Below are 13,406 nucleotides of genomic sequence, written 5' to 3'. Positions count from 1 at the left end.
TGTGTTAGCAAGAAAGTAAAGTCTTGGCGGTCTCAGTTTGTAGACCCCAGACTGGTGAGAGCAGCATACCCGGGGCCTCTTTCAAACTCCCAACTGCACACTGTAAAGTATTATGACATAGTTTGTCACATGGATTAGTATGAGAGCATGCTCAGTTGCTCTGGCCTAGTAAAGCAGGCACATGGACTAGCAACTTATCGTGTCTCTGTTCTTCATTTGTTCCACCCACATGTATTACATTTTGGCGATAAGGATGGGATGCCAGAGCCATTTTTAGGGATCATAGAAGGACAGAGACACGATGAGTTGCTAGTCCTTGTGCCTGCTTTATTAGGCCAGAGATAACTGAGCATGCTCATATTAAACCATGTGACAAACCATGTGATAATACATTACACACGCCAGCCATCAAATTCTTGTAGCATTCTGGACATATGAAGCTGAACAATAATAGAGTTCTCCTTTTCGTAATAGATGCACCTTTGTAAGCGACAGGCCTGAAATGCAAAATCTACACAATTTAGGCTGAACACCAGGCCACTTTAATTGCCCACACAACAGTAATTCATTGTGCGAAGTGTTTCGAGACATCATGGCATAAAAGGCTTTATAGAAATACTGCACATTATTATTTATTAATTTTCAAAACTCTAAATCTACATAGATATTTACCCAAGATTAATGAGAGTTGGTGGGATTTTCACTGCCCTGTACAATTCACTTATTTCTAGCTGATTGAGTGCAGTCAGTATTGTACCATCATGTCTTACCTGAAATACAGTCATTATTGCTGCAGGGAAAGTGTCAAAGTTGGTGGAGGGTGTGCCAGTCTCAAAATTAAATCTGTAACATTTAAAAAGAGGGAACTTGGAATCAAAACTAGGTTTTTCTTTTTAGTTCATTTGAACTCAAATTATGTTTTCTTTCCAATTCTTCCCCCTACTTTCCTGAAGGCACTGAGCCTTCGTGCCAGTTGCTTGACATTAACAGCCCTTCAGTACCTTACCCAAGTGGCCAATAAGGAACATAGGATACAGGAGGGGACCATTCAGCCCCTTGAATGTTCCACCATTCAATGAGTTTAATGGGTTTAATTAGGAGGGGGAAAACAGAGTATGAGAGGAAGCTTGCCGGGAACATAAAAACTGACTGCAAAAGCTTCTATAGATATGTGAAGAGAAAAAGATTAGTGAAGACAAACGTAGGTCCCTTGCAGTCAGATTCAGGTGAATTTATAATGGGGAACAAAGAAGTGGCAGGCCAGTTGAACAAATACTTTGGTTCTGTCTTCATGAAGGAAGACACAAATAACCTTCCAGAAGTACTAGGGGACCGAGGGGCTAGTGAGAAGGAGGAACTGAAGGATATCCTTATTAGGCGGGAAATTGTGTTAAGGAAATTGATGGGATTGAAGGCCGATAAATCCCCGGGGCCTGATAGTCTGCATCCCAGAGTACTTAAGGAAGTGGCCCTAGAAATAGTGGTTGCATTGGTGATCATTTTCCAACAGACTATCGACTCTGGATCAGTTCCTATGGACTGGAGGGTAGCTAATGTAACACCACTTTTTAAAAAAGGAGGGAGAGAGAAAACGGATAATTATAGACCGGTTAGCCTGACATTAGTAATGGGGAAAATGTTGGAATCAATTATTAAAGATGAAATAACAGCGCATTTGGAAAGCAGTGACAGGATCGGTCCAATTCAGCATGGATTTATGAAAGGGAAATCATGCTTGACAAATCTTCTGGAATTTTTTGAGGATGTAACTAGTAGAGTGGACAAGGGAGAACCAGTGGATGTGGTGTATTTGGACTTTCAAAAGGCTTTTGACAAAGTTTTTCACAAGAGATTGGTGTGCAAAATTAAAGCACATGGTATTGGGGGTAATGTACTGACGTGGATAGAAAACTGGTTGGCAGACAGGAAGCAGAGAGTCGCGATAAACGGGTCCTTTTCAGAATGGTAGGCAGATACTAGTGGGGTGCCGCAGGGCTCAGTGCTGGGACCCCAGCTATTTACAATATACATTAATGATTTGGATGAAGGAATTGAGTGTAATATCTCCAAGTTTGTAGATGACACTAAACTGGGTGGCGGTGTGAGCTGTGAGGAGGACACTAAGAGGCTGCAGGGTGACTTAGACAGGTTAGGTGAGTGGGCAAATGCATGGCAGATGCAGTATAATGTGGATAAATGTGAGGTTATCCACTTTGGGGGGCAGAAAAACGAAGGCAGAATATTATCTGAATGGTGGCAGATTAGGAAAAGAGGGGGTGCAACGAGACCTGAGTGTCAAGGTACATCAGTCATTGAAAGTTGGCATGCAGGTACAGCAGGCGGTGAAGAAACCAAATGGTATGTTGGCCTTCATAGCGAGCGGATTTGAGTATAGGAGCAGGGAGGTCTTACTGCAGTTGTACAGGGCCTTGGTGAGGCCTCACCTGGAATATTGTGTTCAGTTTTGGTCTCCTAATCAAGGAAGGATGTTCTTGCTATTGAGGGAGTGCAGCGAAGGTTCACCAGACTGATTCCCGGGATGGCAGGACTGACATATGAGGAGAGACTGGATCGACTGGGCTTGTACTCACTGGAGTTTAGAAGGATGAGAGGGGATCTCATAGAAACATATAAAATTCTGATGGGACCGGACAGGTTAGATGCGGGAAGAGTGTTCCCGATGTTGGGGAAATCCACAACCAGGGGACACAGTCTTAGGATAAGGGGTAAGCCATTTAGGACTGAGATGAGGAGAAACTTCTTCACTCAGAGAGTTGTTAACCTGTGGAATTCCCTACCGCAGAGAGTTGTTGATGCCAGTTCATTGGATATGTTCAAGAGGGAGTTAGATATGGCTCTTACTGCTAAAGGGATCAAGGGGTACGGAGAGAAAGCAGGAAAGGGGTACTGAGGTGAATGATCAGCCATGATCATATTGAATGGTGGTGCAGGCTCGAAGGGCTGAATGGCCTACTCCTGCACCTATTTTCTATGTTTCTATGTTTCTATGTGATCTGCGACCTAACTCCATATACCCACCTTTGCGCCATACCCCTCAATACCTTTGATTAACAGAAAGCTATCAATCCGAGATTTAAAATGAACAATTGATCTAGCATCAATTGCCGTTTGCGGAAGAGAGTTCCAAACTTCTATCACCCTTTGTGTGTGGAAGTGTTTCCTAATTTTACTCCTGAAAGGTCTGGCTCTAATTTTTAGACTATGTCCCTTGTTCTAGAATCTAGTTTCTCTCTATCTACCCTATCAGATCCCCTTAATATCTTGAAAACCTCGCTCAGATCACCGCTTAACCTTCTAAATTCTAGGGAATACAACCCTAATTTGTGTAATCTCTCCTCGTAACTTAATCCTTGAACTTAACCCATTCTTTATACTTGAGCCTAAATGGTGAAAGACTATTCAACAGTGGGGCAGCACAAAGCAGAATAGATTGGACCTATACTGTCTGGAGTTTAGAAGAAGGAGACATGATCTCATTGAAACACATAAGGTTCTGAGGGGGACTGACAGGGTAGAGGCTGAGAGGTTGTTTCCCCCTGACTGGGGAGTCTAGAACCAGGGGGCACAGTCTCAGGATAAGGGGTCGGCCATTTGTGACTGAGATGAGGAGGAATTTCTTCATTCAGAGGGTTGTGAATCTTTGGAATTCTCCACCTCAAAGGGCTGTGGAGGCTGAATCGTTGAATAGTTCCCAAGCTCATCCTGTCCATGAGACCTACTTCCTGCTCCCTTGACCCTATTCCCACCAAACTGCTGACCACTCAACTTCCTTTTCTGGCTCCCATGTTAGCTGACATTGTTAATGGTTCGCTCTCCTCAGGTACTGTCCCACTCTCCCTCAAATCTGCCGTCATCACCCCTCTCCTCAAAAAACTAACCCTCCATCCCTCCGTCCTTGCAAACTATCACCCCATCTCCAACCTCCCTTTATTCTCCAAAGTCCTTGCATGTGATGTCGCCTCCAAAATCCGTGCCCATCTTTCCTGCAATTCCATGTATGAATCCCTCCAATCTGGTTTCCATGCCTGCCACAGTATCGAAACGTCCCTCATCAAAGTCACAAATGACATCCTTTGTGACTGTGACAAAGGCAAACTATCCCTTGTCCTTCTTGACCTGTTTGCAGCCTTTGACACGGATAGGTTGACCACTCTACCCTCCTCCAACACCTCTCCACCACCGTCCAGTTGGGTGGGACTGCACTCGCCTGGTTCCATTCTTATCTCTCTAATTGTAGTCAGAGAATCACCTGCAACGGTTTCTCTTCCCACTCCCGCATCGTTACCTCTGGTGTTATCCAAGGATCTATCCTTGGCCCCCTCCTATTTCTCATCTACGTGTTGCCCCTTGGCGACATCATCCGACAACACGCAGTCAGTTTCCACATGTACTGATGACACCCAGCTCTACCTCACCACCACTTCTCTCAACCCCTCCATGGTCTCTAAATTGTCAGACTGCTTGTCCGACATCCAGTTCTGGATGAGCAGAAATTTTCTCCAATTGAATATTGGGAAGACCAAAGTCATTGTTTTCGGTCCCCGCCACAAACTCCGTTCCCTAGCCACTGACTCCATCCCGCTCCCCAACTTCAGTCTGAGGCTGAACCACACTGTTCAAAACCTTGGTGTCATACTTGACCGTGAAATGAGCTTCTGACCATATATCCGCAGCATAACTAAAACCACCTATTTCCACCTCCGTAACATCGCCCGTCTCCGCCCCTGCCTCAGCTCATCCGCTGCTGAAGCCCTCATCCGTGTCTTTGTTACCTCTAGACTTGACTATTCCAATGCACACCTGGCTGGCCTCCCATATTCTACCCTACATAAACTAGAGGTGATCCAAAACTCGGCTGCCCTGTGTCCTAACTCACACCAAGTCCCGTTCACCCATCACCCCCTGTGCTCGCTGCCCCGTGTCCTAACTCACACCAAGTCCCGTTCACCCATCACCCCCTGTGCTCGCTGACCTACATTGGTTTCCAGTTAAACAATGCCTCGATTTCAAAATTCTCATCCTCATTTTCAAATCACTCTGTGGCCTCGCCCCTCCCTAACTCTGTAATCTCCTCCAGCCCCACAACCCCCCGAGATGTCTGCACTCCTCTAATTCTGCCCTCCTGAGCATCCCTGATTATAATCGCTCCACCATTGGTGGCCGTGCCTTCTGTTGCCTGGGCTCTGGCACTCCCTCCCTAAACCTCCCCGCCTCTCTATCTCTCTTTCCTCTTTCAAGATGCTCCTTAAAACCTACCTCTTTGACCAAGCTTTTGGTCACCTGCGCTAATATCTATTTATGCGGCTTGGTGTCAAATTCTTATCGCATAATACTCCTGTAAAGTGCCTTAGGACAATGCATTACGTTAAAGGCGCTATATAAATACAAGTTGTTGTTGTTATATTCAAGGCGGAGATCGATAGATTTTTGGACTCGAGGTAAATCAAAGTATATGGGGATCGGGCGGGAAAGTGGTGTTGAGGTCGAAATTCTCATCAGTCGCATTAAATGGCGGAGCAGGCTCGAGGGGCCGTATGGCCTACTCCTACTCCTAATTCTTATGTTCTTATATTCCTACCTGACCCTGTCCTTCCTGCATACACACCTTCCAGGTGAGGTCACTGAATAAAGATTGATTTTTTTTCCTTCACGAGGATCTGGGGCATGGAGACCAAACGTGTCATCCCACTTGCTGCCCCTGCTGAGATCTGCACAGCCCAAGAATAGACTTGCTCTGTGTGACTAAATTTGTCATAAAAGTTATCAGGGCACCTAGTCACTTGTTATTTTAAAATCCTCCCTATCCCTGCACTTGTTGAAAATAGCAGACTTATGATATGTCCCAACTTTGTTACACTCCTATATAAACCAAGAGTTGGAGCACATACCTATGAACATAAGAAATAGGAGCAGGAGTCGGCCATTCGGCCCCTCGAGCCTGCTCCACCATTCAATAAGATCATGGCTGATCTGATCATGGACTCAGCTCCACTTCCCCGCCCGCTCCCCATAACCCTTCACTCCCTTATCGCTCAAAGATCTGTCTATCTCCACCTTAAATATATTCAATGACCCAGCCTCCACAGTTCTCTGGGGCAGAGAATTCCACAGATTCACGACCCTCTGAGAGAAGAAATTCCTCCTCATCTCAGTTTTAAATGGGCGGCCCCTTATTCTGAGACTATGTCCTCTAGTTTTTGTTTCCCCTATGAGTGTTCCAATTTTTTTTTGAAAATCGTATTTTTTATTCAGGTTTTGCTAAAACATTTGATTTTTGAAACTGTTCCATATTACTGCCAAAATATGTGCAATGTTACTGTTACAGTCAGAAACGCTTTATCCTTGTGAGGAGTCAGGGCTATCAGGAGGAGAGCAGGGGAGAAAAACTGACAAAAGGTAAAGAAAGATTGAGGTGTGTAACCATACCTCGATAGTGATGCATTTTATAGCACTGTTTATAAGGATAATAGAGACTGCAACACAAGCTAGACACCGTCTACCACAAGGCTTGTTCCTTCTTGTCAAACCTACGACACTTATTCTCAGCCTTTATGACAAAGTCTCCCCTATGATCAATCATCACCTAGTCACACACCACGATCAAGCGTAACACAGTATTTAGCAAAGCCACATGCAATGATCAATCATAGTGCAGTACTTAGCAAAATCTCCCAATACAATCGATACTGTTTGAAATCGATCCCTCGCTATGACCCCATCACAACATGTACCATTATTGCTAATCATCAAACCCTTTCCATTATATCATTATATAATAGTCAGTGTCAGTTGTGGCTCAGTGGGTAGTCCACTCACCTCTGAGTCAGTAGGTGGGGGCTTCAAGGCTCACTCCAGGCACTTGAGCACTTGCTGCACTGTCAGAGGGGTAGTACTGGGGGAGTGCTGCACTGTAGAGGGGTAGTACTGGGGGAGTGCTGCACTGTAGAGGGGTAGTACTGGGGGAGTGCTGCACTGTCGGAGGGGTAGTACTGGGGGAGTGCTGCACTGTAGAGGGGTAGTACTGGGGGAGTGCTGCACTGTAGAGGGGTAGTACTGGGGAAGTGCTGCACTGTCGGAGGGGCAGTACTGAGGGAGCGCTGCATTGTCGGAGAGGCTGTACTGAAGGAGAGCTGCACTGTTGGAGGGACAGTAGTGAGGGAGCGCTGCACTGTCGGAGGGGCAGTACTGGGGGAGTGCTGCACTGTCAGAGGGGCAGTACTGAGGGAGCGCTGCACTGTCAGAGGGGCAGTACTGAGGCAGTGCTGCACTGTCGGAGGGGCAGTACTGAGGGAGCGCTGCACTGTCGGAGGGGCAGTACTGAAGGAGAGCTGCACTGTCGGAAGGACAGTAGTGAGGGAGAGCTGCACTGTTGGAGGGGCAGTAGTGAGGGAGTGCTGCACTGTCGGAGGGGCAGTACTGAGGGAGTGCCGCACTGTCGGAGGGGCAGTACTGAGGGAGCGCTGCACTGTCGGAGGGGCAGTACTGAGGGAGTGCCGCACTGACGGAGGGGCAGTACTGAGGGAGCGCTGCACTGTCAGAGGTGGTGTCTTTCGGATGAGACATTAAACCGAGGCCCCGTCTGCTCTCTCAGGTGCACACAAAAGATCCCATGGCACTAGTTCAAAGAAGAGTCGGGGAGTTATCCCCGGTGTCCTGTCCAATATTTATTTCTCAATCAACATAACAAAAACAGATTATCTGGTCATTATCATATCGTTGTTTGTGGGAGCTTGCTGTGCGCAAATTGGCTGCCGCATTTCCCACATTACAACAGTGACCACATTCCAAAAGTACTTCATTGGCTGTAAAGCGCTTTGGGGCGTCCGGTGGTCATGAAAGGCGCTATATAAATGCAAGTCTTTCTTTCTATTCACCATTTGATTTGATTGAAGAATGCTATCACAGACAATATTCATACACAGCAAAATATCCAGGAACCTGGTACTTACTGGCCACCAAATAGTTGCATTCCTAAAAGAGCAAATACAACGATAAACAGGAACAATAGGAACAATAAGCTAATAATAGACTTCATAGAGCTCAGCAAGGAGACGACCAAGTTTCGAAGAGAAGCCCAGTACCTGGGGAAGAAAAAGAAATCTCTATCAGTTGTGCAGTGTTAGAGGAAGCCAGAATTCGACACAGCACTAAATGCTGTACCTGCTGCAATGGTACAGTGTGAACATTGTATAGGTGTTCACTAAGTATTTGTACAGACTGAAAGCCCAATCCCACCAGAACAACTACAAGTACTCTCCTAAAAGGAGGGTACCATTTAAAAAATACATCAGTCTGTCCAAACTAAACTTAATAACGATCATTAAATTAGGACTGGATGTAGTATTTGTCCAACAAGCAGTCTCAGACTCTCAACCCAATACCCCATTATGCAAAGACTGACCGCTAAATATTGTATTCAGCCGATTATCCTCTGTAGCACACTTTACAAGTATTTCATAAAAAATCAAGTTCATTTTTTTTAATTTTTAAATGTTGTGGGAGATTATAGGTGACAGAAAGTAGAATGTTCTGATATCATGATTACCCAAGGATTTATTCATGACAGCGCCTCTCAAACCCGCGACCTCTACCCCCTAGAAGGACAAGGGCAGCAGGCGGATGGGAACACCACCACCTCCACGTTCCCCTCCCAGTCACACACCATCCCGACTTGGAAATATATCGGCCGTTCCTTCATCGTCGCTGGGTCACAATCCTGAACTCCCTCCCTAACAGCACTGTGGGAGCACCTTCACCACACGGGACTGCAGCGGTTCAAGAAGGCGGCTCACCACCACCTTCTCAAGGGCGACTAAGGCCTCGGAGATTGCAAATTAGGGGCAGTTTTGTGCTTCGGGTCCATAACTGTAAGAACTGAATTGAGACTTGACACACTCAGGTCATGTAGGACCCGCAGAGACCACAGAGAGAGATTACCTTCCCATTAGGGTGAGAAGGATCTCAACCCTGGTCCCAGATAGAAGCACAGTCTCAAACTCACTGAATAGTTCATTTGAATTCAATCAATCAATTTACGCTCTAGCCTATCTGCAAAAAGTTGAACTCTAGCCAAAGCAAGCAGTGAATTAGTGAATTAGTGTAACCCAACAATCTCAGCACAATCTGGAATATGAGAACTTCAATATCATCAACCAAGTGTGGATTGAGACAGGATGGAGAACTGTGCAAACTTACTTTGTAACTTTGAATATTCGCAGCAACCTGAGTGCCCGTAAAACACTGATGCCAAAAGAGGTACCTGGCTTAACAGCAGCCCAGAACACTTCAAAAATACTGCCTATAATAACCTGCAACGAGACAGAGGAGAGAGCCACCCATCAATAGAGAGAAAAAAATCTAGGAACACTGGAAATCGAAAATCAAAACACGGGGGCGGGGGGGGGGGGCTGAAATTTACCTCCGCCGGAAACGGGGTGCACCTACTGTCTTTGGCTGCCGCGATGGATGCGGGGGGCTACCTTGCGAAATTCAGCTCTTTGTTGTTTTTTTTTGAGCGGGGCAGAAGTCGGTCCATAAGTGGGCCGGAAGTGGGGGCAGGACGGAGTTAAAGGCGCGCGCCGCGGCGAACTCTGCATTTATTTTAGTTAGTTCCACTGGGCCACCAGGGAGGGGTTCGGCTGGGCCAGCGGCCTGGCACCCAAGAGGGGGTGCCAGGTTGCCTGTGTGGCGGCCCGGCTGAACCCCGGGGGGGCATATTTGTCAGGCCGACGATACAAAAAAAATAAGATGGCAGCTGCGGCAGTGCGCCCTCCCCTTTTAACGGAGGTCGCACCACCATTTCAAACACAGCGCACAGATTGAAAAAGCTGTTCAGGGCACCAGTCGGAAGACTTTCTCAGCTGAATTTAGCTTCCAGGACGTGTGCGCTCTGAATAGGCACTAAGGAGGCTTCGGAGGCAATGGGGCAGAAGTGGCGGGGGGGAGCGGGGCAGATAGGGCCACCACCGGAAAAACGTTTGAGGGCAATTGCGTGAACAACGGCCATTCCACGAAAAATTGGCAGCCATTCCACAACGAGTCCTGGTCGTTGCTTTCCAGCGGCCAGAGGCCCTAAATGGGGCAATTTTGGCCCCAGAATGTTGGGAGAACACAGCAGCTCAGTCAGTGTCTGGGTGACAACATTGCGGGTGTTAACACCTCCGTTCAGTTCAGAAGCGTGACCCCGAGCTTCCGGTCGCCTGTCATTTTAATTCTCTGTTCCACTCCCACTCCGACTTCTCGGTCCTCGGTCTTCGACACTGTTCCAATGAAGCTGGCCTTAAGCTCGAGGAACAGCCTTCCAGACTCAACAGTGAGTTCAAGAATTTCAGATTGTAACCTTTTGTTCCTGCCTCACCTCCCACCTTTCCTTGTCCCTGCACTTGCTTAAAATCTGTTACATCTCCGACATTTTCAAGTTCTAATGAAAGATCATCAAGCTGAAACGTTAACTCTGTTTCTCTCTCCACAGATGTTGCCCCGACCTCATGAGTATTTCCAGCGTTTTCTGTTTTTATTTCTGAATGAGAAAAACAGGCTAACAATTCTGCTGGGACTCTTCATCAGAAGTGATTCTGCTTCAGGGTCCTCATCAATGGTCAAACCCAAAGCATTGACCTGTCTTTCATTTCCAATTCACTGACGGAATGGAAATGAAAAGAGCTGCTCTGGTCACGAGGGAGGACATCACTACCCGACGGTCCCTGCAGGGATAATAAGAGTCGGGAGGTTATGCTGGAACTGTATAAAACTCGAGTTAGGCCACAGCTGTGTCATCATCATCATAGGCGGTCCCTCGAAGCGAGGATGACTTGCTTCCACGCCAAAAAGGGATGAGTTCACAAGTGTTTCAGTGAAGGACCGAATATTCCAGATCCCAAACTACATCCTGAAGGGTGGAAGATGCCTGTGGGTGGATTTTTTTAACATGGGGTGGCCGTTGCACACCAGCCACCACACGGGCTTGACAGAGCGAGGTCTTGGTCCAGTGGCAAGGGTTAACCAGGACGACTGGAGACCAGCTCTGCTGCACGGGCCCAGTGCGCCCACACATATCGCACAGTGTGGGCTGGGCCCGTGCTGCCCCCTGGGCCCACCCATCCTCTGGCCCCGACCTCACGCCTCTCCTGAGCCCCGATCACATAGCTCCACGATCACTCGCCGCTCCTGCTGTACCTGCCCACGCTCCAATCAGCGACCTGGACCTTGATGACTCCCAATCCAGTCGCCCTCTTCGCTGCCGTCGCTCTCCTGCACCAGCTCGCGCTGTACCGTGCCGTGGTACACTGCCACACCGCTCCCGGCTGCTGCTCGCCGCTCCTTTTCTGGCCCCGAGCGCTGCTGATGGTCTCTCGCAGGTCGGGGCTGCCTCGTGACTCCAGGTCACCTGGGCAGCTGTGTACAGTTCTGGTCGCCACATTACAGGAAGGATGTGATTGCACTGGAGAGGGTACAGAGGAGATTTACGAGGATGTTGCCAGGACTGGAGAATTTTAGCGATGAGGAAAGATTGGATAGGCTGGGGTTGTTTTCTTTGGAACAGAGGAGGCTGAGGGAAGACTTGATTGAGATGTATAAAATTATGAGGGGCCCGGATAGAGTGGATAGGAAGGACCGAGTTCCCTTAGCAGGGAGGTCAATAACCAGGGGCCATAGATTTAAAGTAATGGGTAGGAGGTTTAGAGGGGATTGGAGGGGAACTTTCTTCATCCAGAGGGTGGTGGGGGTCTGGAACTCACTGCCTGAAAGGGTGGTAGAGGCAGAAACCCTCATCACATTAAAAAAGTACTTGGATGTGCACTTGAAGTGCCGTAACCTACAGGACTATGGACCCAGAGCTGGAAAGTGGGATTAGGCTGGGTAGCTCTTGGTCGGCTGGCACGGACACGATGGGCCGAATGGCCTCCTTCTGTGCCGTAAATTTCTATGATTCTATGAGATGAATGGGTGTTAGCTGAGGACAGAATCATACTTTGCTGTCGTGTCCCTACACATGAAGTCTGCCAACACTGTAAATACGTTTATAAAGCTTTGCTCCATTGGTGTTTCTTCTTGAACAAATTTATGTTTTGACTACAAGTACCAACCAGAGCAAGTCTTTGTGCACATATTTAAAATGTTGCTGCGGACAGCGACCACAATAATTCTTCTCCCTGCTCATCGCAATCAAAGCTTGCTGCAGTGAGAGAGAGAAATCTCCACAACTGAGCATCTCCACTCTTCAATAGACTAAAGCAGCCAGTTTGGGAACTAACCCATTTTCATAAAAGTAACCCATCTGACATTCCCCATCTTCCTCCCCTCAACGTGCTGGTACATCCTGGGATCTGGCTTGCAGGCACCAGCAGGTCCCAGTACCTCATCCTCCGACTCTTCATGCGTGAGCCCATACTGTGAGACCCGCTAGCTTAGACATTGAATCCAGGTTTTTCCTGGTCTCCAACTCAGGTCCACACTGTGCAGTGCATGCACCAACTCAGACATCACAGGCCACCTCAAGAATAAAAGCCTTAGAGAGGAATTATTACAAGCCACTTACCGCACAATCAAAACAGTTGAAAGAAGAATGAAAGTAAGGCCTAGTTCCAAGCCCATACATTTTTATAAACATTTCTGACATAAAGAGTCCTAAGAAAATGAATTCTGCATAGTCTGAAATGGAGGGAAAAAAACAATCAGTTAGATATGGGACATAAATAATCCAACCAATGGCAGGCGGCTTCCATTATAAATGGGAACATAGGAATTTGCACATATCGGTTGCATAGTTCTATAGTAAAAACACAGGCTGCAATATTCATTAATATATATATATATATATGGGTTTGCTATTATTACATAACATACACAAGGTCTTCTATGTATATCTACAAAGTGCATTTTTTCTAAATATATACAGAGGATACCATTCCTGTATAAAATATCAAGGGTCTGCCGCCTTGATATTATGCATTCTGTTGTAATGTACAGGTTGCACAAATCCGGCCTAATGTATACAAAATGTGCTATTGCTATAAAATATATACAAGATGTATTATTCTACTATAATATGGGATGAGGGACTTCAGTTATGTGGCTAGACTAAGGAAGCCGGGGTTGTTCTCCTTGGAGCAGAGAAGGTTGAGAGGAGATTTGATCGAGGTGTTCAAAATCATGAGGGATCTAGACAGAGTAGAGAGAGAGAAACTGTTCCCATTGGTGGAGGGGTCGGGAACCAGAGGACACAGATTTAAGGCGATTGGCAGAAGAACCAAAGACGACATGAGGGAAAATGTTTTCCCGCAGCGAGTGGTTAGGATCTGGAATGCGCTGCCTGAGAGGGTGGTGGAGGCAGACTCAATCGTGGCTTTCAAAAGGGAGTTGGATAAGTGCCTGAAGGACAAAGA

At 47.0% G+C, this 13,406-nt stretch overlaps 1 protein-coding gene across 1 annotated transcript in view; it reads right to left on the bottom strand.

The window, feature by feature from the left end:
* The window catches only part of LOC139238010 (voltage-dependent P/Q-type calcium channel subunit alpha-1A-like), a 587,825-nt gene that overhangs the window by 222,607 nt on the left and 351,812 nt on the right, over nucleotides 1-13,406 (bottom strand). Inside the window, 4 exon segments of the mRNA XM_070867408.1 lie at nucleotides 771-843; nucleotides 7,971-8,102; nucleotides 9,217-9,329; nucleotides 12,560-12,672. Of these exon segments, the coding sequence (XP_070723509.1) occupies nucleotides 771-843; nucleotides 7,971-8,102; nucleotides 9,217-9,329; nucleotides 12,560-12,672 (431 nt within the window).

This window comes from Pristiophorus japonicus, chromosome 24, assembly GCF_044704955.1.
Source record: "Pristiophorus japonicus isolate sPriJap1 chromosome 24, sPriJap1.hap1, whole genome shotgun sequence".
Taxonomy (NCBI): Eukaryota; Metazoa; Chordata; class Chondrichthyes; family Pristiophoridae; genus Pristiophorus; species Pristiophorus japonicus.
Note: the sequence above shows the minus strand (reverse complement) of the source record. Positions and strands in the feature narration are given on the sequence as shown.